The sequence below is a fragment of the Elephantulus edwardii genome, unplaced genomic scaffold (genome assembly GCF_000299155.1).
Source record: "Elephantulus edwardii isolate Elephantulus edwardi_28Jun2011 unplaced genomic scaffold, EleEdw1.0 scaffold00039, whole genome shotgun sequence".
NCBI classification, from domain to species: Eukaryota; Metazoa; Chordata; class Mammalia; order Macroscelidea; family Macroscelididae; genus Elephantulus; species Elephantulus edwardii.
Window position 1 is genome coordinate 4,734,402 of NW_006399789.1, and position 15,663 is coordinate 4,750,064.

Consider the following 15,663-nt stretch of genomic DNA (forward strand, 5'->3'; position numbering starts at 1 on the left):
ATAGATCTCTTCCAGTCAGTTGGCCAAGTGGTTGTTCTCCAGATTTCTTGGCACAACTTGGTGAGCACATCCAGGGCAACATCTGTTATCTGAAATACTTAGTCTTCATAATTACTTGCCCTGCATCAGAGCGCTGGACAGTGACTAGGGATGATAGAAAGAGAATTGATGCTTTTGAGCTGTGGTGCTGGAGAAGAGTGTTGGACTGCCAGTAGAATGAACAGGTTCGTACTGGAGAGAATGAGACCAGGCTGTTCCTTGGAGTCAAGGATTCTGAGGCTTCATCTGACATACTTTGGTCATGTTGCAAGGAGAGACCAGTACTTAGGAACATCCTGCTTGGAAGTGTGGAGGGACACAGAGCACGAGAGGAAGACTCTCAATGAGATGGATTGATTCAGTGACTGAGGTAATGAGAGTACGTGTCTCAGAGACAATAATGTTGGCACAGGATGGAGCAGGTTTAAGGGCTGCTGTACATAGGGTTGCTGTGAGTCACAAGAGACGCAATGGCACATAACAACAACAACAGCTGATGACCTAGTGGTAAGGAGCTACACTGGAATCCCAATGGCTCATGGTTTGAATCCCCCAGTTGCTTTCAGGAGAAGGAAGGAGAATCTCCTCCATGCAATCACTGTTTCTGAAAACCTGCCAGTCAGCTGTGAGTTGGGTCTGACGCAGCAGCACACAAAACCAACAATTCTGACTCCTTCTTTACAACAATAAACTTGAAAATAGTGAAGAAATTGTGAGCATGGCATAGGATAGGGTGAAGTTTTCTTCTGTTGCTTATGAATTCTAGTTGCCTTAAAGGGCACCTAAAATCAAAACAAATACAAATCTGAGGCTGTAGATCTTTCCACAAAGTCTGCCCATCCCATCTTTCTCCCCTGGAACCACAATTGAATTCAAACTTTATTTTGGTCATCAGTACAACACTTAACCCACTGAGCCACCACGTTTCCTTTGTGTTTGTGAGGGAAACTTAAGGGACTGTTTTTGAAATGCAAAGGGACTTTGTCTTAAAAGGGCTTCTGCCTCTATTTTATCTGTATGTCCTTTTGTTTGTCAAGTACTTGAAACTGAGACTGTAAATAAGTAGCAGCGGGCAGGTGGTAATAGTTTCCTTTGGTTTGTTTTAAAAGGTTTCCCCTGATTCTTAGAAGATTTACAGAGAGTAGGTTGGAAAGTTAATTTGGCAACAAAAAATTAATGAAGTAATTCCTTGAGTTGCATTAAAATTTAGTGTGTAAAACTGAGGTTGAGTGTTTTATTTTAATCCTAGCATTAAGGTAATTGTTTCAAGAAAATCAAGTTAAATATTGGTTGAATCCCAAGATTCTAATGATGTTCTAGAGAATATCATTTGAGAGCTAATAATCACACTTCATTAATAGTATCTCAGTAGAGTGGTCCTATAGATTATAATTGTATTGTTTATTTAAAGAAATTGTCAGATGTGTAAAGTAACTTGGTCATTTTAATCATTGCTAGTGGTAATCTGATTAGAAAAATTCCATTATTTGGCCCCATTCCCAAAAAAGATGACCCAACAGAATGTGAAATTATTGAACAATATCATTACTATAACATGCAAGCAAAATATTTCTTAAAATCACCCAAAAAAAGCTAGAATAGTACATTGACAAAGAGCTGCCAGAAGTTCAAGCTGAGTTTAGAAGAGTTTATGGCCCCAGGGATATCATCCCTAGGGATGTCAGATGGATCTTGGCTGAAAGCAGAGAATACCCGAAAAACATCTGTTTGAGTTTTACTGGCTATTCAAATGCGTTTGACTTTGTAGATAGTAACAAACAATGGCTAACGTTGAGAAGACTGAGAATCTCAGAGCACTTAATTATGCTCATATGAATCTTAAGCCATGAAACTGTTGTCTGGATGGAAGAAGGAACACTGCATGGTTTAAACTAAGGAAAGGTATGTGTCAAGGTTGTATCCTTTCTCTGTACATATTCAGTCTACATGCTGAGGAAATCTTCAAGAAGCTGTCCTCTTTGAAGAAGAAGATGGCATTAGGATTGGCGGAAAAATCATCAATAACCTATGTTATGCAGATGATACAACCTTGCTTGCCTGCTGAAAGTGAGGACTTGAGGCTCATCATCAGGGATGATGAGGATAGCACAGGATAGGACAGAGTAGTGTTCAGGTCTGTTGTTCATACAGTCACTATGAATTGTACTTGACTCAAGATACTTAACAAAAACAACAAATAGTTGCATGATTACTGGCCCAGTCCTCATATTATTTCACCTCTCAGCAACTGAAATGGTATCGTTTGGCTGTTTTATGATTACTTATGCATTCTCCTTTTGTTTGACATTGTAGTAGATGTTCATGACTTCATTTCCTGGGGGTGGAAATTTTTTTTTAATTAAAAAAAAATCTGCAGATGATACAACCCTGCTTGCTAAAACTGAGGAGGACCTGAAATGCTTGCTGCAGGGGGACAAGGACTGTAGCCTTCAGTATGGACTGAGGCTCAATGTCAAGAAGACAAAGATTCTCACCACTGGACCAATTGGCAACATCAGGATGGATGGTGAAGAGATTGAAATTGTTCACAGCTTTAGTCTGCTGGGCTCCACGGTCAATACTCTTGTCACCAGTAGCCAGGAAATAAAAAAACATATTGCTATGGGAAAATCTGCTGTTAGGGACCTCTCCAGGGAGACTAAGGTACATCTGATACAGGCTATGGTCTTTGCAATCACTTGTTATGCATCAGAGAGTTGGACAATGACTAGGGAGGATGGGAGGATAGAAGGAGAATTGATGCCTTTGAGCTGTGGTGCTGGAGAAGAGTATTGAATGTACCATGGACTGCTAAGAAAACAAACAGATTCACCCTGGAGAGGGTTAAACCGGGCTGCTCCTTGGAGGCAAGGATTCTGGGGCTTCGTCTGACATACTTTGGACATGTTGTAAGGAGGGACAGGTCCTTGGAGAGGGGCATCATGCTTGGGAGGGTGGAGGGACAGCGCAAGAGGGCAAGGCCCTCTATGAGGTGAATTGATTCAGTGACTGGGGTAATCGGGATGGGTGTGTCAGAGGCAGTGTGATTGGCACAGGATAGAGCAGGGTTTAGGGCTGTTGTACATAGGGTCACTAGGAGTCGCAAGCGACTCGACGGCACATAACAACAAACAACCACAAGGAAGAGGCATGTTGTTGTTGTGTACTATCAAGTCAGAACTGACTCATAGCTCACTCTCGGCAGGTTTTCAGAGGCAGTTAATCACATGAAAGTTGATTGCCCATCCTTCTTCCATGGAGCAGCTGGTGGATTTGAACCACATGCCTTTGTGGTTGGAGCGCAGCTTCTTGCCAGTAGGCCACCAGAGCTCCCTTAGCACAGGTCCTTAGAAACGGACTCTAAATATGCTCAGGCTTAGTTGGAAGCCTTTGTGGTTGAGACCATTGAGTTGATTGCAATTCAAGCTCTCACCATGTGACTGCAGAAAACTGAGAGACAACTCATGGCACCTGACAACAGCAACAACAGGCTGTGATCTTTATGGGGACAGATCACCAAGCCTTTTCCCACAGAGCTGCTGAGTGAGTTAGAACTACCAGCCTTTTCGGTTGGCATCTAAGCACTTAACCCATTGTACCTGCAGTGCGCCTTCTGTGCTTTTAGTTCTGTATTTATTTTGTAAATCTGTGCCCATAGAAGCCTTTCACAAAGATGGCCCTCGTGCACTCCTTTAGAAAGCGGATCTTTAAAGGAACCCTGGGGCAAATCCTTTTGGGAGGCAAATGCCTCTCTGAGGAGCCTGGCATGTTTAAGAGGAAACGTCTGGCATGTTTGTAAAAGCCATTAGAACTTTTTTATCAGCACTTGACCTTGGTAATGAGAGTAATCAGTGTAATGGGCTCCGCCTTGAAGAGAATTGCTAGTCTCCCTCCAGCTTGTGACCCCAGACCCCCTGTGATCCCGGATGCCCTGCTCCTTACATTCTGCAGTGCCAGGCATTCCTTCCTGGGTCTGGCAGACTCCTCCAGCTGCAATTCGACTTCGTATTAAATCCCACAGTGGCTACAGGCAGTTTGGAATCTAAGTTCAGTTGAGAACTAAAAATAAAATGAGGGAATTATCCTGGTGCTTAACAGTCTGAGTCTAAAAGCTGGCAGAGCCTCCGAATTGCTTGTATTTTTTACCTGGAATTACACAATCACTTGTTTTGTAGGTCCGAGATTTTGGTGTTTTATTCAGACACTGGCTTTAAATTCTGGGTCCAGGCCTTACTCCATCCCACACCGGAGTAAACAGTTTCATTACCTTGTCATTGTAAAGTGTAAATATGTGTGTGGGGTTAATGATGCTGTGTACCTCCTAAGGCTACTGTGAGGTCCAAAAGAGAATCCTTCTGGCTCCAAACTCACTGTCTCAAGCCAGCCCTTCCTCACAGCTGACACTCCAGGGGTTTTCAGAGGCTGTAAGTCCCACGGGAGGAGATTGCCCATCTGTGTCCTGAGAAGCTGCTGCTGGATTCGAGGCTCCAGAGGGGCACTGCCTTGCGAGCAGCACAAGTGAAGTTGTAGGACAGTGTGAGGATGGTGGCATACTTGCCATCAACTTGGCCGCTAACAGATGTTAGTTCCTTGCACAGACAGCACAGCAGTTCCCTGCCCACTCCTCCTGAGACCCTTAGGGCTTCCGTTGGTCTTTCTTCCCTGTCATTCATATTCTGGACGCTCTGCTGAGACCTGGTCAACATCTTAACAACCCTCAAGCCTCTACTGGTGGATAAAGGGTGATTGTGTGTGAGGGGGGGCGGGGGGGACTCAAAGCCAGGTCTTCCACACGAAAGAAGAGAATTCTACCACTGAATCACCTCTGAGAGCTTTAAAAAGTCTTAGTGATTTGCACTGTAAGTAGCTTGTTATCTGTTGTGCTATGATTGTTAGTTCCTTCGGTTCGAGCCTGGCTCATGGCAGCCCGTGTGTGTAGAGACCACACAGGTTTTTCAGCCTCTTGGAAGCAGGCCACCACGCCTGTCTACCAAGGCACCTCTGGGTGGGTTCAAACAGCTGGTAGTTGGACACTGGACTGTTTCTGTCACCCAGAGACTCCTCAATGTATTCGTAGAAATGATCAGCAGAAGAGGAGAAAACTCTAGAGAGAAAAAAAAATTCTCATTTTTTTATGCGCTGTTCCCCCTGCAGAATGTGACAAGCTGCGGCGAGATGGTTACCGGAGCTCTCAGTACTATTCTCAGGGACCCACCTTTTCCACCCACTCCAGCCCGCTCTGTGACGATTATCAAGATGAGGACGAAGAAGCAGATCCAAAGGTAAGACTGCTGAATTCAGCATACTGTTCTGGGTTGGATCCTGGAACAGAAAGAGGACTATCCAGTGAAATCAAAATAAAGCTGCTGTCTTCTTTTTTAAAAAAAATTGAATTAATAGTGTTTGACGTAGTCCGTACTGAGTTGTGTTGCTAAATCACAGGTAAGACCTTTTAGGGGGTTGAATCTATCAGTAAATCGATAAGAGAAAGAAGAGCCCCTGCCTCCTATGTGGTTTACAGCCCCTGAAAGCCCGCTGAGGGGTCACCTTTGAATTGATTCTGACTTGATGGTTGCTGGGCTAGACTCTAATTCAAGGCAGCAACAATGAGTGGAACTTTGATTTGGGTGGAGTTTACAAAGCAGCCTAGGTTTCCTTTAACCTCATACTTATTTTGCTGTGGAATATTAGTTACAGTGCCTACAGTGTAATCACACTTTCCCCTTTTCCTCCTTGTGATTCTCATCTCCCTTAATCCTTCTGCCTTGCCCCTTGCTGCTTTGTGGTTTTATCCTTGGGTAGATTCTGTTCTTTTGACATTAGATGGTTACTGAGAAGAAAGTCTTTTTAATCCATTGCATTTTTCTGAGTTACTGTTGTAGTTTTAACAAATGTAACATTTGACAAATATTAGATGCTAACATTTGGGGGAATCTGGGTCAGGAACGCAGAAGGAACTAAGTACTATCTCAACAACTTTTCTATAAGTCTATTATTACCCTTACATCCACCCTCAAAACAAAAATTAAGATCGGGCCAAGGGACAAAATTCAGTACATTTTTCATTTAAAATTTTCCTTGAGTAGAAAAGATTGTTTTATTTATGTTGCTTTGTTTTTCATGTGACCCCAATCCCAGTTTGATTACCCAAAAAAAAGTCCAGAGAATGCCAGCAAATGAAACTGCTTCGCAATTGGACAGTATTTTTTATATAAATTTATAATACATATCTTTATATCTGTATCTCTCTCTCGAAACTGCTTCACAATTAGACAATATTTTTATATAAATTTATAATATATATCTTTGTATATCTCTCTCTCCATATATTTAATAAGTTTCTATAAGCCATTCTGCCTATACTTAATTAAAGGAGCCCTGAGGATACAGTGTATATCATAGAAGCTGCCAACCAAAAACTCAGCAGTTGGAGTTTGTCAAGTTGCTCCACAGGAGACAGATTTGCAGCCTCAGAAACTCCATGGAAGGTTGCTATGAGTTGAGCCTACACAGTAGTGTCTATTTACTATTAAAAACAGGAAACAGCAACAGCCAAAAATACTTCAAGCCTAGATGACCTTGAACTTCGAGTCTTTCTGTTAGCAGCAGATCCCGTTAGCCCTTTGCACTCAGAGGTGCCAGTAACATTAGAACCCTCTGTCATTAGGTCAGTTCTGATTCATAGCAACCCTGTGAGGCAGAGTAGAACTGCCCTTTGAAGCTTCCAGGACTGTAATTTTTGTTCTTAATTGTGATTTGGTTGAAATTTTACAGAGAAATTTTTTTTGTCCCTTTACTTATCCATACATATTTTGTTTTATGACATTAATTGTTGTTATATACCGTCAATTCACCTGCAAACCATAGTGACCCTATGTACAGCAGCTCTGAACCCTGCCTTGTCCTGAGCCAGTCTTGCTGACTCTCACACAACAACCCCTATTGCCCCAGTCACTGTATCAATCCATCTCATCCGAGGTCTTCCTCTCCTGCACAGTCCCGCCAACCTTCCGAGTCTGATGTCCTTCTCCAAGGACTGGTCTCTCCTGGCCATGTATATGAGATGAAATTTCAAAATCTAGTCTCCAAGGAGAAACTCGGTTTTGCCCTCTTCAAGATAGTCCTATTTGTTTTCTTGGTAGTCCATGGTATGTTCAAGACTCTTCTCCAGCACCACAACTCGAAGGCATTAATTCTTCTTCTGTCATCCTCAGTCTTTGTTCAGCTCTCTGATGGATAACAAGTAATTGCACAGACCATGGCTTGAATTAGGTGCACCTTAGTCTCTAGACTGACATTGTTGCTCTTCAGCACTGTGGAGAGGTCTCTGACAGCAGATTTTCCCGGTGCAATTAGTCTTTTGATTTCCTGACTGCTGGTGCTAAGAGTGTTGATGACAACACCCATATTGTACTCACTCCTTTCACGGTTGTGTACCTCCTCATGTTTTCCTTTACTTTAGGAAAATGCAGTCATCTTTCAGGATGCTTCCTATCTCGTTTGTCTCTGGAGGAGCAGCAAGCAGATTCAAATACTGGCCTTTTCTGTTAGCAGCCACACACTTAACAACCACTGTGCCTCCAGGGCCTCTAATTAACCGTTGACAAGTTCACCTCTGCGAGCTTGTTTTACATTCAGGTTCCATTATCTCACACTATCCGCTTTACCTCACACTATCCCGAGATGAACAGATGAAGAGAAGTAGGTTTTCTGCTCCCGAGTGAACGGCAGGCAGTTTGAACTCATCGTCTGTCATCTTCAGGAGAAAGATGAGCCGTTTCCTCTTGTGCGATTTACAGCTTCTGAAAACTCCTGGAGGGTCATTTAGGAGTTGGTGCTGACCCAGCAGCACCAAGTTTAGTTTCATTCTGTTTCCAATACTAAATGCGCTTGAAATACCACAGCTTATGTGGGCTTTGACTTATATTTATTTACAGTTTATTAAGTAATAGGACTGACACTAGAGTTAAATGAATTACGGTTTGAATAGTATGGCTTTATTCAGGAATAATGTTTAAGAATTTCAATGGAATTCTGTCAAGACATAAATGTCTGTGGATGGAGAACATTATTAAAAATGTACTCTTTTCTTCACATTGTTGTTGTTGTTGTTGTTAGGTGTCATCAAGTTAAGTAAGAGTCATAGCAACCTTATGAACAACAGATCTGAATCTTGTCCCATCCTGTGCTGTCCTTACCATCTCTGATATTCTTGGGCTTTTTGTTGCAGTTACCATGTCAATCCATGGTAACTAGATAGACATTTGTCAGTCATTGGGGTAATCCCCAATCCAAGGTTGAGTGTCTTCCTCTCTTTTGCTGACCCCTCCATGTTTCCAAGTAGAATATCCATTTCCAAGAAATAGGATCTTCTAGCAGTATGTCCAAAGTATGAGAGATAAAGCTTTGCCTCCAAGGATCACTCTGGCTACACCTTTTCCAAGACATACCTGTACGTTCTTTTGGCACTTTTGGGACATTCAGTACTCTTCTCCACTACCCAAACTCAAATGCATCAATTTTTCTCATCTTTCTTCATTTCATTGGCCAGCTCTCAGATGTATAGCAAGTGACTTAAAAGACCATGGCTTAAATCGGGCACATCCTAGTCTTCAAACTAAAACCATTGCTCTTCAGTATTTTGGAGAGGCCCCTGATAACAGACTTGCCTGAAGCAATATGTCTTCTTGTCTCCTGACTGCTGGTACTAAGGGTGTTGATTATGGATCCAAGTAAGGTGAAATCATTGACAGTTTCAAAGCTTTCTCCATCTGTCATGACTTTACCCATTTGACCTAGTTGGAAGGACCTTTGTTTTCTTGATGTTGAGGTGAAATCCATATTGAAAGTTGTGGGCTTCAATCTTCTGCAACAAACATTTCAAGTTCTTCTCACTTTTGGCGTGCAAGGTTGTTGATGAGTCTTCCTCTGATCCTGATGTCACATTCTTCTTCATATAGTCTAGCTTTGCTCAGCCTACAGATTGAATATGGATGGAGAAAGGATACACCCTGAAGTGTATCTTTCCTGATTTTAAACCATACCATGTTTCCTTGTTCCATTCAGACAGTAATTTCTTTAAGTATTTATTTCACATGAGTACAGACTAAGTGTTCTGGGCTTCTCATTCTTCTCAATGTTAGCCATAGTTTGTTGTAACTCACATAGGCAAATGCCTTGCAGTAAATAGTCAATAAAACACAGCTGTACATTCCTCCAGTATTCTCTGCGTACAGCCAGGATCCATCTATCTGACATCAGCAGTGATATCCCTGGTGCCACGGCCTCTCATGCCACAGATTATTCTAAACTCAGCTTGAACTTAAGGTGGTACTCTGTTAATCTACACTTCAGCCATTTTTGGATGATCTTCAGCAGTATTTTCCTTGTGTGTGATATTAATGATGTTGTTTGATAATTTCCATATTTTGTTGGATCACCTTTCTTGGAAATGGGAACAAAGATAATCTCTTCCAGTCAGTTGACCATCATCCAAATTTCATGGCATAGATGAGTGAGCACATCCAGGGTTGCATTTGTCAGCTGAAACATGTCAATTGGTATCTCATTTCTTCAGAAAACCTTGTTTTTGTGTGTGTGGTTAGTTGCCGTTAAGTCGAGTATATCTCACAGCGAACTGTACAACCAACAGATTGAACCCTGCTTTACCCTATGCCAGCCTCGTGATCTCTGGCACCCTTGTGCCCATTGCTGCAGTCACTCTGTCATCTTATTGAGAGGTTTTAGTTCTTTGCTGACCTTCCACCTGTTTCTCATTTTGAGTGACTTCCAATCTGGGCTCTTCCTCCTACTGTTACCTCCCTTATCCCTTTATTGTTTTCAAAGTTTTCAGAGGTCTGTTACTTCAGAAGTGGATGACCAATCCTGCTTCCTAGTCTGTCATAATCTGGGAGCTCTACTGAAACCTGCCCACCAAGGGTGATCCTTCTCACTCTTGAAACACCAGTGGTATAGCTTCTAGCATCACAGCAACTCAGAGGTTACCCCATGCAAAAAACCTGACAGACAAATGCTGTATTTATAAGAGCAAATGATAAACAAGCAAGCATCTACATACCTAAACTATACAATAATCCACCGCATGCTAATCATGCCCTCAACACAGCAAACTGACAAATAGCTGTTGTATCTCTGACAATAAACTGTAAAGACAATTAGGCATAAAAAGATAGTAAAGTGAAAAACAGTAATACATCAGTTGGTCAAAAGTAGGAAATTGTTTTTGGTGTTCTAATGAAAGTTTTTATCACAGAATCTTTTTCATATTCTTTAGATGCATTTTCATATATTATTTCTGACTTTAAATATACAGAGGTTTTATACTATAATAAGAAAAGCATCTGTTTCAAAAACAGCTTCATCTTTAATTTTTAAAATATTCCTTTATCTTGTTGACATTAATAAGGAAAATAAAAAGCAGAAAGTGAGTGATATAGTGAGATAATTTTTTTTTTTTACAAAAAAAATTTCAGCTATACCTTAGCCACACAGTGGTGATCAGAGGGGGGAAATCCCATCCGTATGTGACCCAGTGACTAGAGATGTTTCTAGATGTAGCAAGATTGTGCAAGTTGCAATTGTCCAAGAGAGAGAGTGTCCTACTGGCAATTTTGCACTGATTATTAAAGCAGTACCTACACTTCAAAGAACTGGACAATGACTAGGGGTGATAAAGAATTGATGTCATTGAGTGTGGTGCTGGAGTAAAGTATTGAAAAAACTGTGGACCACCAAAAGAACAAACCAGTTTGTCCTGGAGAGAGTGAAACCAGGCTGCTCCTTGGCAGCAAGAATTTTGAAGCTCCATCTCACATACTTTTTGCAAGTTTCCAGGGGGTATCAGTCCTTGGAGAAGGACATCATGCTTGGAAGGGTGGAGGGTCAGCACAGGAGAGAAAGATCCTGGATGAGGTGAATTGAAACAGTAACAGAGATAATGGGGGTAAATAGGTCAGAGATGGTGACAGTGAGGCTACCTCAGCATAGAGCAAGGTTCAGAGCTATTGTACTTAGGGTTGCTAGAAGTCGCAGGCAACTTGATGACACATAACAACAACAACAGCAACCATAGAAAGTCTTAAAAATGGACACCATTGCTAAGTTCTCATGTAACTGTTTACTTACTCTGTCTTTTAGATCTCTGGGACAGAAAATTCAGGGCCTCATTTCTACTCCTTTGTGTCTTTACCACTAACCTTTCCTTCCAGATAGTTCTAACCAAAAGGAATGGGAGAGAAAGTGAACAGTTCACTCCCTGAGAGTGAGGATGGGGGTGGGAGGCTGTAATATTGTTATTGAGTCATTCAATAATTGGCATATGTGAGTCACTGTACGTTCAAATCAACTCAGTGGCAACTGGGTTAAAAAAATTGTGTGTGTGTGTGTGTGTGTGTGTTATCTTGTATATCTTATATTACAGCAGATGACATGATATATCCTAGAACATAAGTATTTATGCTGTTTAAGTGCTTGAGTGTGACAGACAGTGATTGAGGGGTCTTATATTCCCCTTAGTGCTCCCCTCCTCCTGTGCAATGAAGATTGGAGCAGTAGGGGGGTTTTCCCTGGTGTGTGTGCTGAAGTGGAGCTGTTTGCTGTCTTTTGGGGCTTCTTCAGGGTCAGACTAAGTCATGATCACTATCTCCGGTTCTAATCTCCTGGCCTTCTTTTTGTTTGGGCCTTTGTAAAGCATATCCATATCCACTGCTGCAGGGTTGATTCTGACTCTCAGCAACTGTGTAAAACAGAAGCCTGTCCTAGATTTCGCAAGGCTGTTAATCTTTACAAAAGTAGAATGTTCTCCTCTGTCTCCGACAGAAAGCAGCTTTTAGGTTTGAAGCACTGGCATTTTGGGTTGCAGCCAAATGCTTTAACTCCTGTACCACCATGGCTCCTTAAACAAACCTTTTTCCATCTTTCTTCAAAATACAGGTTAGTGATAGAGTCATACTTACTGTGTTGTTGTTGTTGTTGTTGTATGCTGTTGTGATGTTAGCCTAAAAATTGGCACTTTTTAAAAGCATTACCAACAGCAAGGGGTTAGCTGCCTCTGTTCTCCAGCTAACTTAACTGCAGACACATGTTCTTGCAAAGCATCAATAGCTGTAAGACTAGGATAAGAGAGAGAGTGCTTTCCACACTGAGCAGCAATATTTGAGGCAAGCAAGACTTGTGGTGGAAAGACTTAAAGAAGAATGGAGCAAGACACTGGTGAGAGTGAGACCCTGGTGAGGGTGGGGGAGAGACAGTAGCATTGCTGTGGAGAAACTGTGGCAAGGTGAGACCTGAGGCTTCTTGCATTTGTGCTGGCCACAGTTAAAGGTTGTTACTGTTTTTGCTGACGCTTGAAGGAGAAGCTGACTTATAACTACTCTGAGGCAAACCTTGTTGGATAATTTGGATTTGATTGCTAACCTGAAACCGGAGCCTGGACTAACTGAGGAATTGTGCCTTGGGACTGTTGGACCAAAAACTTGGGTTTGCATTGGTATTCTTTGCCTCCTCCACTCTCCAACTTCCTTCCCTAATAAATCCCATTGTTGGTACCGTAACTGTGAGTGTGTGAGTCAGCAGTGAATAAACAAATGTCTTGCTGCTTCTGTGGCTCTAGAGGCACCAGGGAGCTGGGCTATGGGATCCTTATCTGCTTTCTGCTCTGGGACAGTGAGGAACTCTGTTATTTTCACTCCCTTTGGCCTTCCAAGAGAGATGCTTATGGCCCTGTGCCCCTATGTCTGCTTTTCAGCTCTTTAGACTGTCAAGTTGGAACCAACTAACTCCCCAGAGGGTTTTTTGAGGCAATAAATTGCATGGCGGGAGATTGCCCATCTTTCTCCCACAGAGCAGCTGGTGGATTCTAACTCTCTTCCTTTTGTATTACAGCACAGCTTCTTAGAAGTAGTCCACCAGAGTTGAAATTAGTTTTAAATCTTTAAAAACTATACAGATCTCAGTGTCTTTTTTTTTTAAAGTTTTACTGTAATTTAATTTTATTTTTTTTATTATTAAATTTTATTAGTTTTAATGAACATTTACAGGGATTTTGGGTTTTCATTCCTTCATTGCTGCACCATTCTCTCTACCCTCCTCCCCAGTTTGTTCTTCTTCCCCCACCATCCGAATGTCTGTTTTAATTGTCCAATTGCCACAGTGCTTGTCAAAGTCAGTTCTGATTAATCTCCTTTGTCAGTGTGTCCTTTGCCATTCCCTATCACTCCTCCCTGAGAGAGACTTCACCCTGATTCATAAGGAAAAGAGGACGGCGTATTCTCTTAGCTGCTTCCTGCTGAAAAGAGATGCTGTGGGTTTCAGGGTGAAGATCTTCTCTCACTACTCTAAAGGGCCCCTTTGGCAGTAGGAAACACATAGACTATTATGGAGATTGATTTTGGAATTTAGATGCACTGTTATTAATTGTGCTTAGCCGTACATGTTCATATCCTTGAAGATGTATCATGGGGGGGTTGCAACCTAGAAGACACAAATTTAACTAACAAGTTATAAGTACATGAGTCAAAAATTATGGAAAAGTAAAAGAAAAGATTCTTTCATTGTTTTACAAACCCTCCCCCAGGTCCCCTTAACCATGGAGCCATCGCTCTAGACTCCTGTGATGACAGAAATACCAAGTCACATATCTCTTTTAAACAGTTTTCTCCCTCCTCTGTTTCAGTGCAATATACATTATTGAATCCATCTTACTCAGTCTCTCCCCAACCCCGAGGTTAGTCCCATTCTACAACAGTGGCATCATGTAATATTTGTCCTTTTGTGACTGGGATATTTTACTCAGCATAATGTTCTCCAGAGTCAACCATTTTGAATAATATTGCATGAGTTCCTTGTTTTTCAATGCAGCATAGTATTCCATTGTGCAAATATACCACAGCTTCTCTACCCATTCGTTTGTTGATGGGAGATCTCAGTGTCTTGTCCAGACAGTTTCTATTAAGAAATCTGTTTCAGAATTAAATGTCTACATCAGATTTTACTCTTGGTTTGTTAAATACCTGTCTGTTTTGTTGTTATGTGTTATCGAGTTGACTACAACTCATAGTGATTCCTATATGCAATAGCTCTGAACCCTACTCTATCCTGAGCCATTCTCACTGTCCCTACCCTCATAACCCTAGTTATTGTGTCAGTTCATCTCTTCCAGCATCTTCCTTTCCTGTACTAACCCTCAACCCTCCCAAGCCTGATGTCCTTCTCCAAGAACTGGTCTCTCCTGCCCATGTGTTCAAAGTATTTGAGACAGAGCTTCAAAATCTTTGCCTCTAAGGAGAAACTTGGTTTCACCCTCTTCAGGACAGACCTGTTAGTTCTCTTGACAGTGTATGGTATGTTCAATACTCTTCTCCAGTACCACAACTCAAAGACATCAATCTTTCTTCTGTCATTCTTGATCATTGTCCAGCTCTCTGATGCATAGCAAATAATTGCAAAGACCATGGCCTGGATCAGGTGCACCCTAGTCTCTAGACTGATGTCCTTGCTCTTCAGCGCTCTGGAGAGGTCCATGACACTAGATTTTCCTGATGCAATTAATTCATTTTTTATTTCCTGACTGCTGATGTCAAGAATATTAATTGTGGAACTGAGCAATGTGATATTGTTAACAATCCCAATCTCCTCTTCATTTATCGTGATTCTTCCAATTGGCCCAATGGTGAGAATCTTCGTTGGGTTGGTGTTTTTGTTTTTTTTTTTATGTTGAGCTTCAATCCATATTGAAGACTATAGTCCTTGACCCTCTACAGCAAATCCTTCAGACCCTCCTCAGTTCCAGTAAGTAAGATTGTATCATCTATATAATACAGGTTGTTGATGAGTCTTCCTCCATTCCTGATGCCACGTTCCTTCTCATAAAGTCCAGCCTCCAGAATTATTTGTTCTGCCTAAAGATTGAAAAGGTATGGAGATAGGACACATCCCTGATGCACTCCTTTTCTGATTTCTAATCATGCAGTGTTTCCTTGCTCTGTTCTGTACCCATTGTGAACAGTGTTTGGTGGAGTTCCCAGATTGAAACAGGCCTTGAAGTAGGAGTAGCATCCACTTCCAAAATAGCTTACCTCTGGAAACTCTATAAACTTAGAGAAACGATGAAAGTTATACAACCATGTTCAGGTCTTTCATTTGTATGGTCACTATGAGTCCTCTACAACTCTACTCAATGGCACTTAACAACAACAGCAACAATGTGTTTCATTGCCACTCAAACCTGTTTTTATATAAGCTGATAGGTATTGGAATAATAAATCATAACTGAACTGTAAGTTTAACTGGGCTGCAAAACCATTATTCTTTTTGAAAAGCAACATTAGCAATGGAAAATAAAAAATAATGTTGAGCAATACTTTTAATATTAATCATAACTGACAGTTTTTTCTTTTAACTCAGCTGATTATGCTTCCTTATAAGATCAAGCTCTTATAAGGTGTAGACAATCAGTAAGCTCTCTTAAAATTTCCACATCTAGTTGTGCCAAGAAATCTGGAAGACAGCCAGCTGGCCAAGTGACTGGAAAAGATCAATATTTGTTCCCATTCCAAAGAAAGGTGACCCAATGGAGTGCGGAAATTACCGAACAATATCATTAAT

At 41.5% G+C, this 15,663-nt stretch overlaps 1 protein-coding gene across 1 annotated transcript in view; it reads left to right on the forward strand.

The window, feature by feature from the left end:
- Positions 1–15,663, forward strand: part of NHSL1 (NHS-like 1) — a 112,190-nt gene that overhangs the window by 50,994 nt on the left and 45,533 nt on the right. Inside the window, exon 3 of the mRNA XM_006885002.1 lies at positions 5,194–5,321. Coding sequence (XP_006885064.1) covers positions 5,194–5,321 — 128 coding nt within the window. The remainder of the gene's footprint in view (positions 1–5,193; positions 5,322–15,663) is intronic.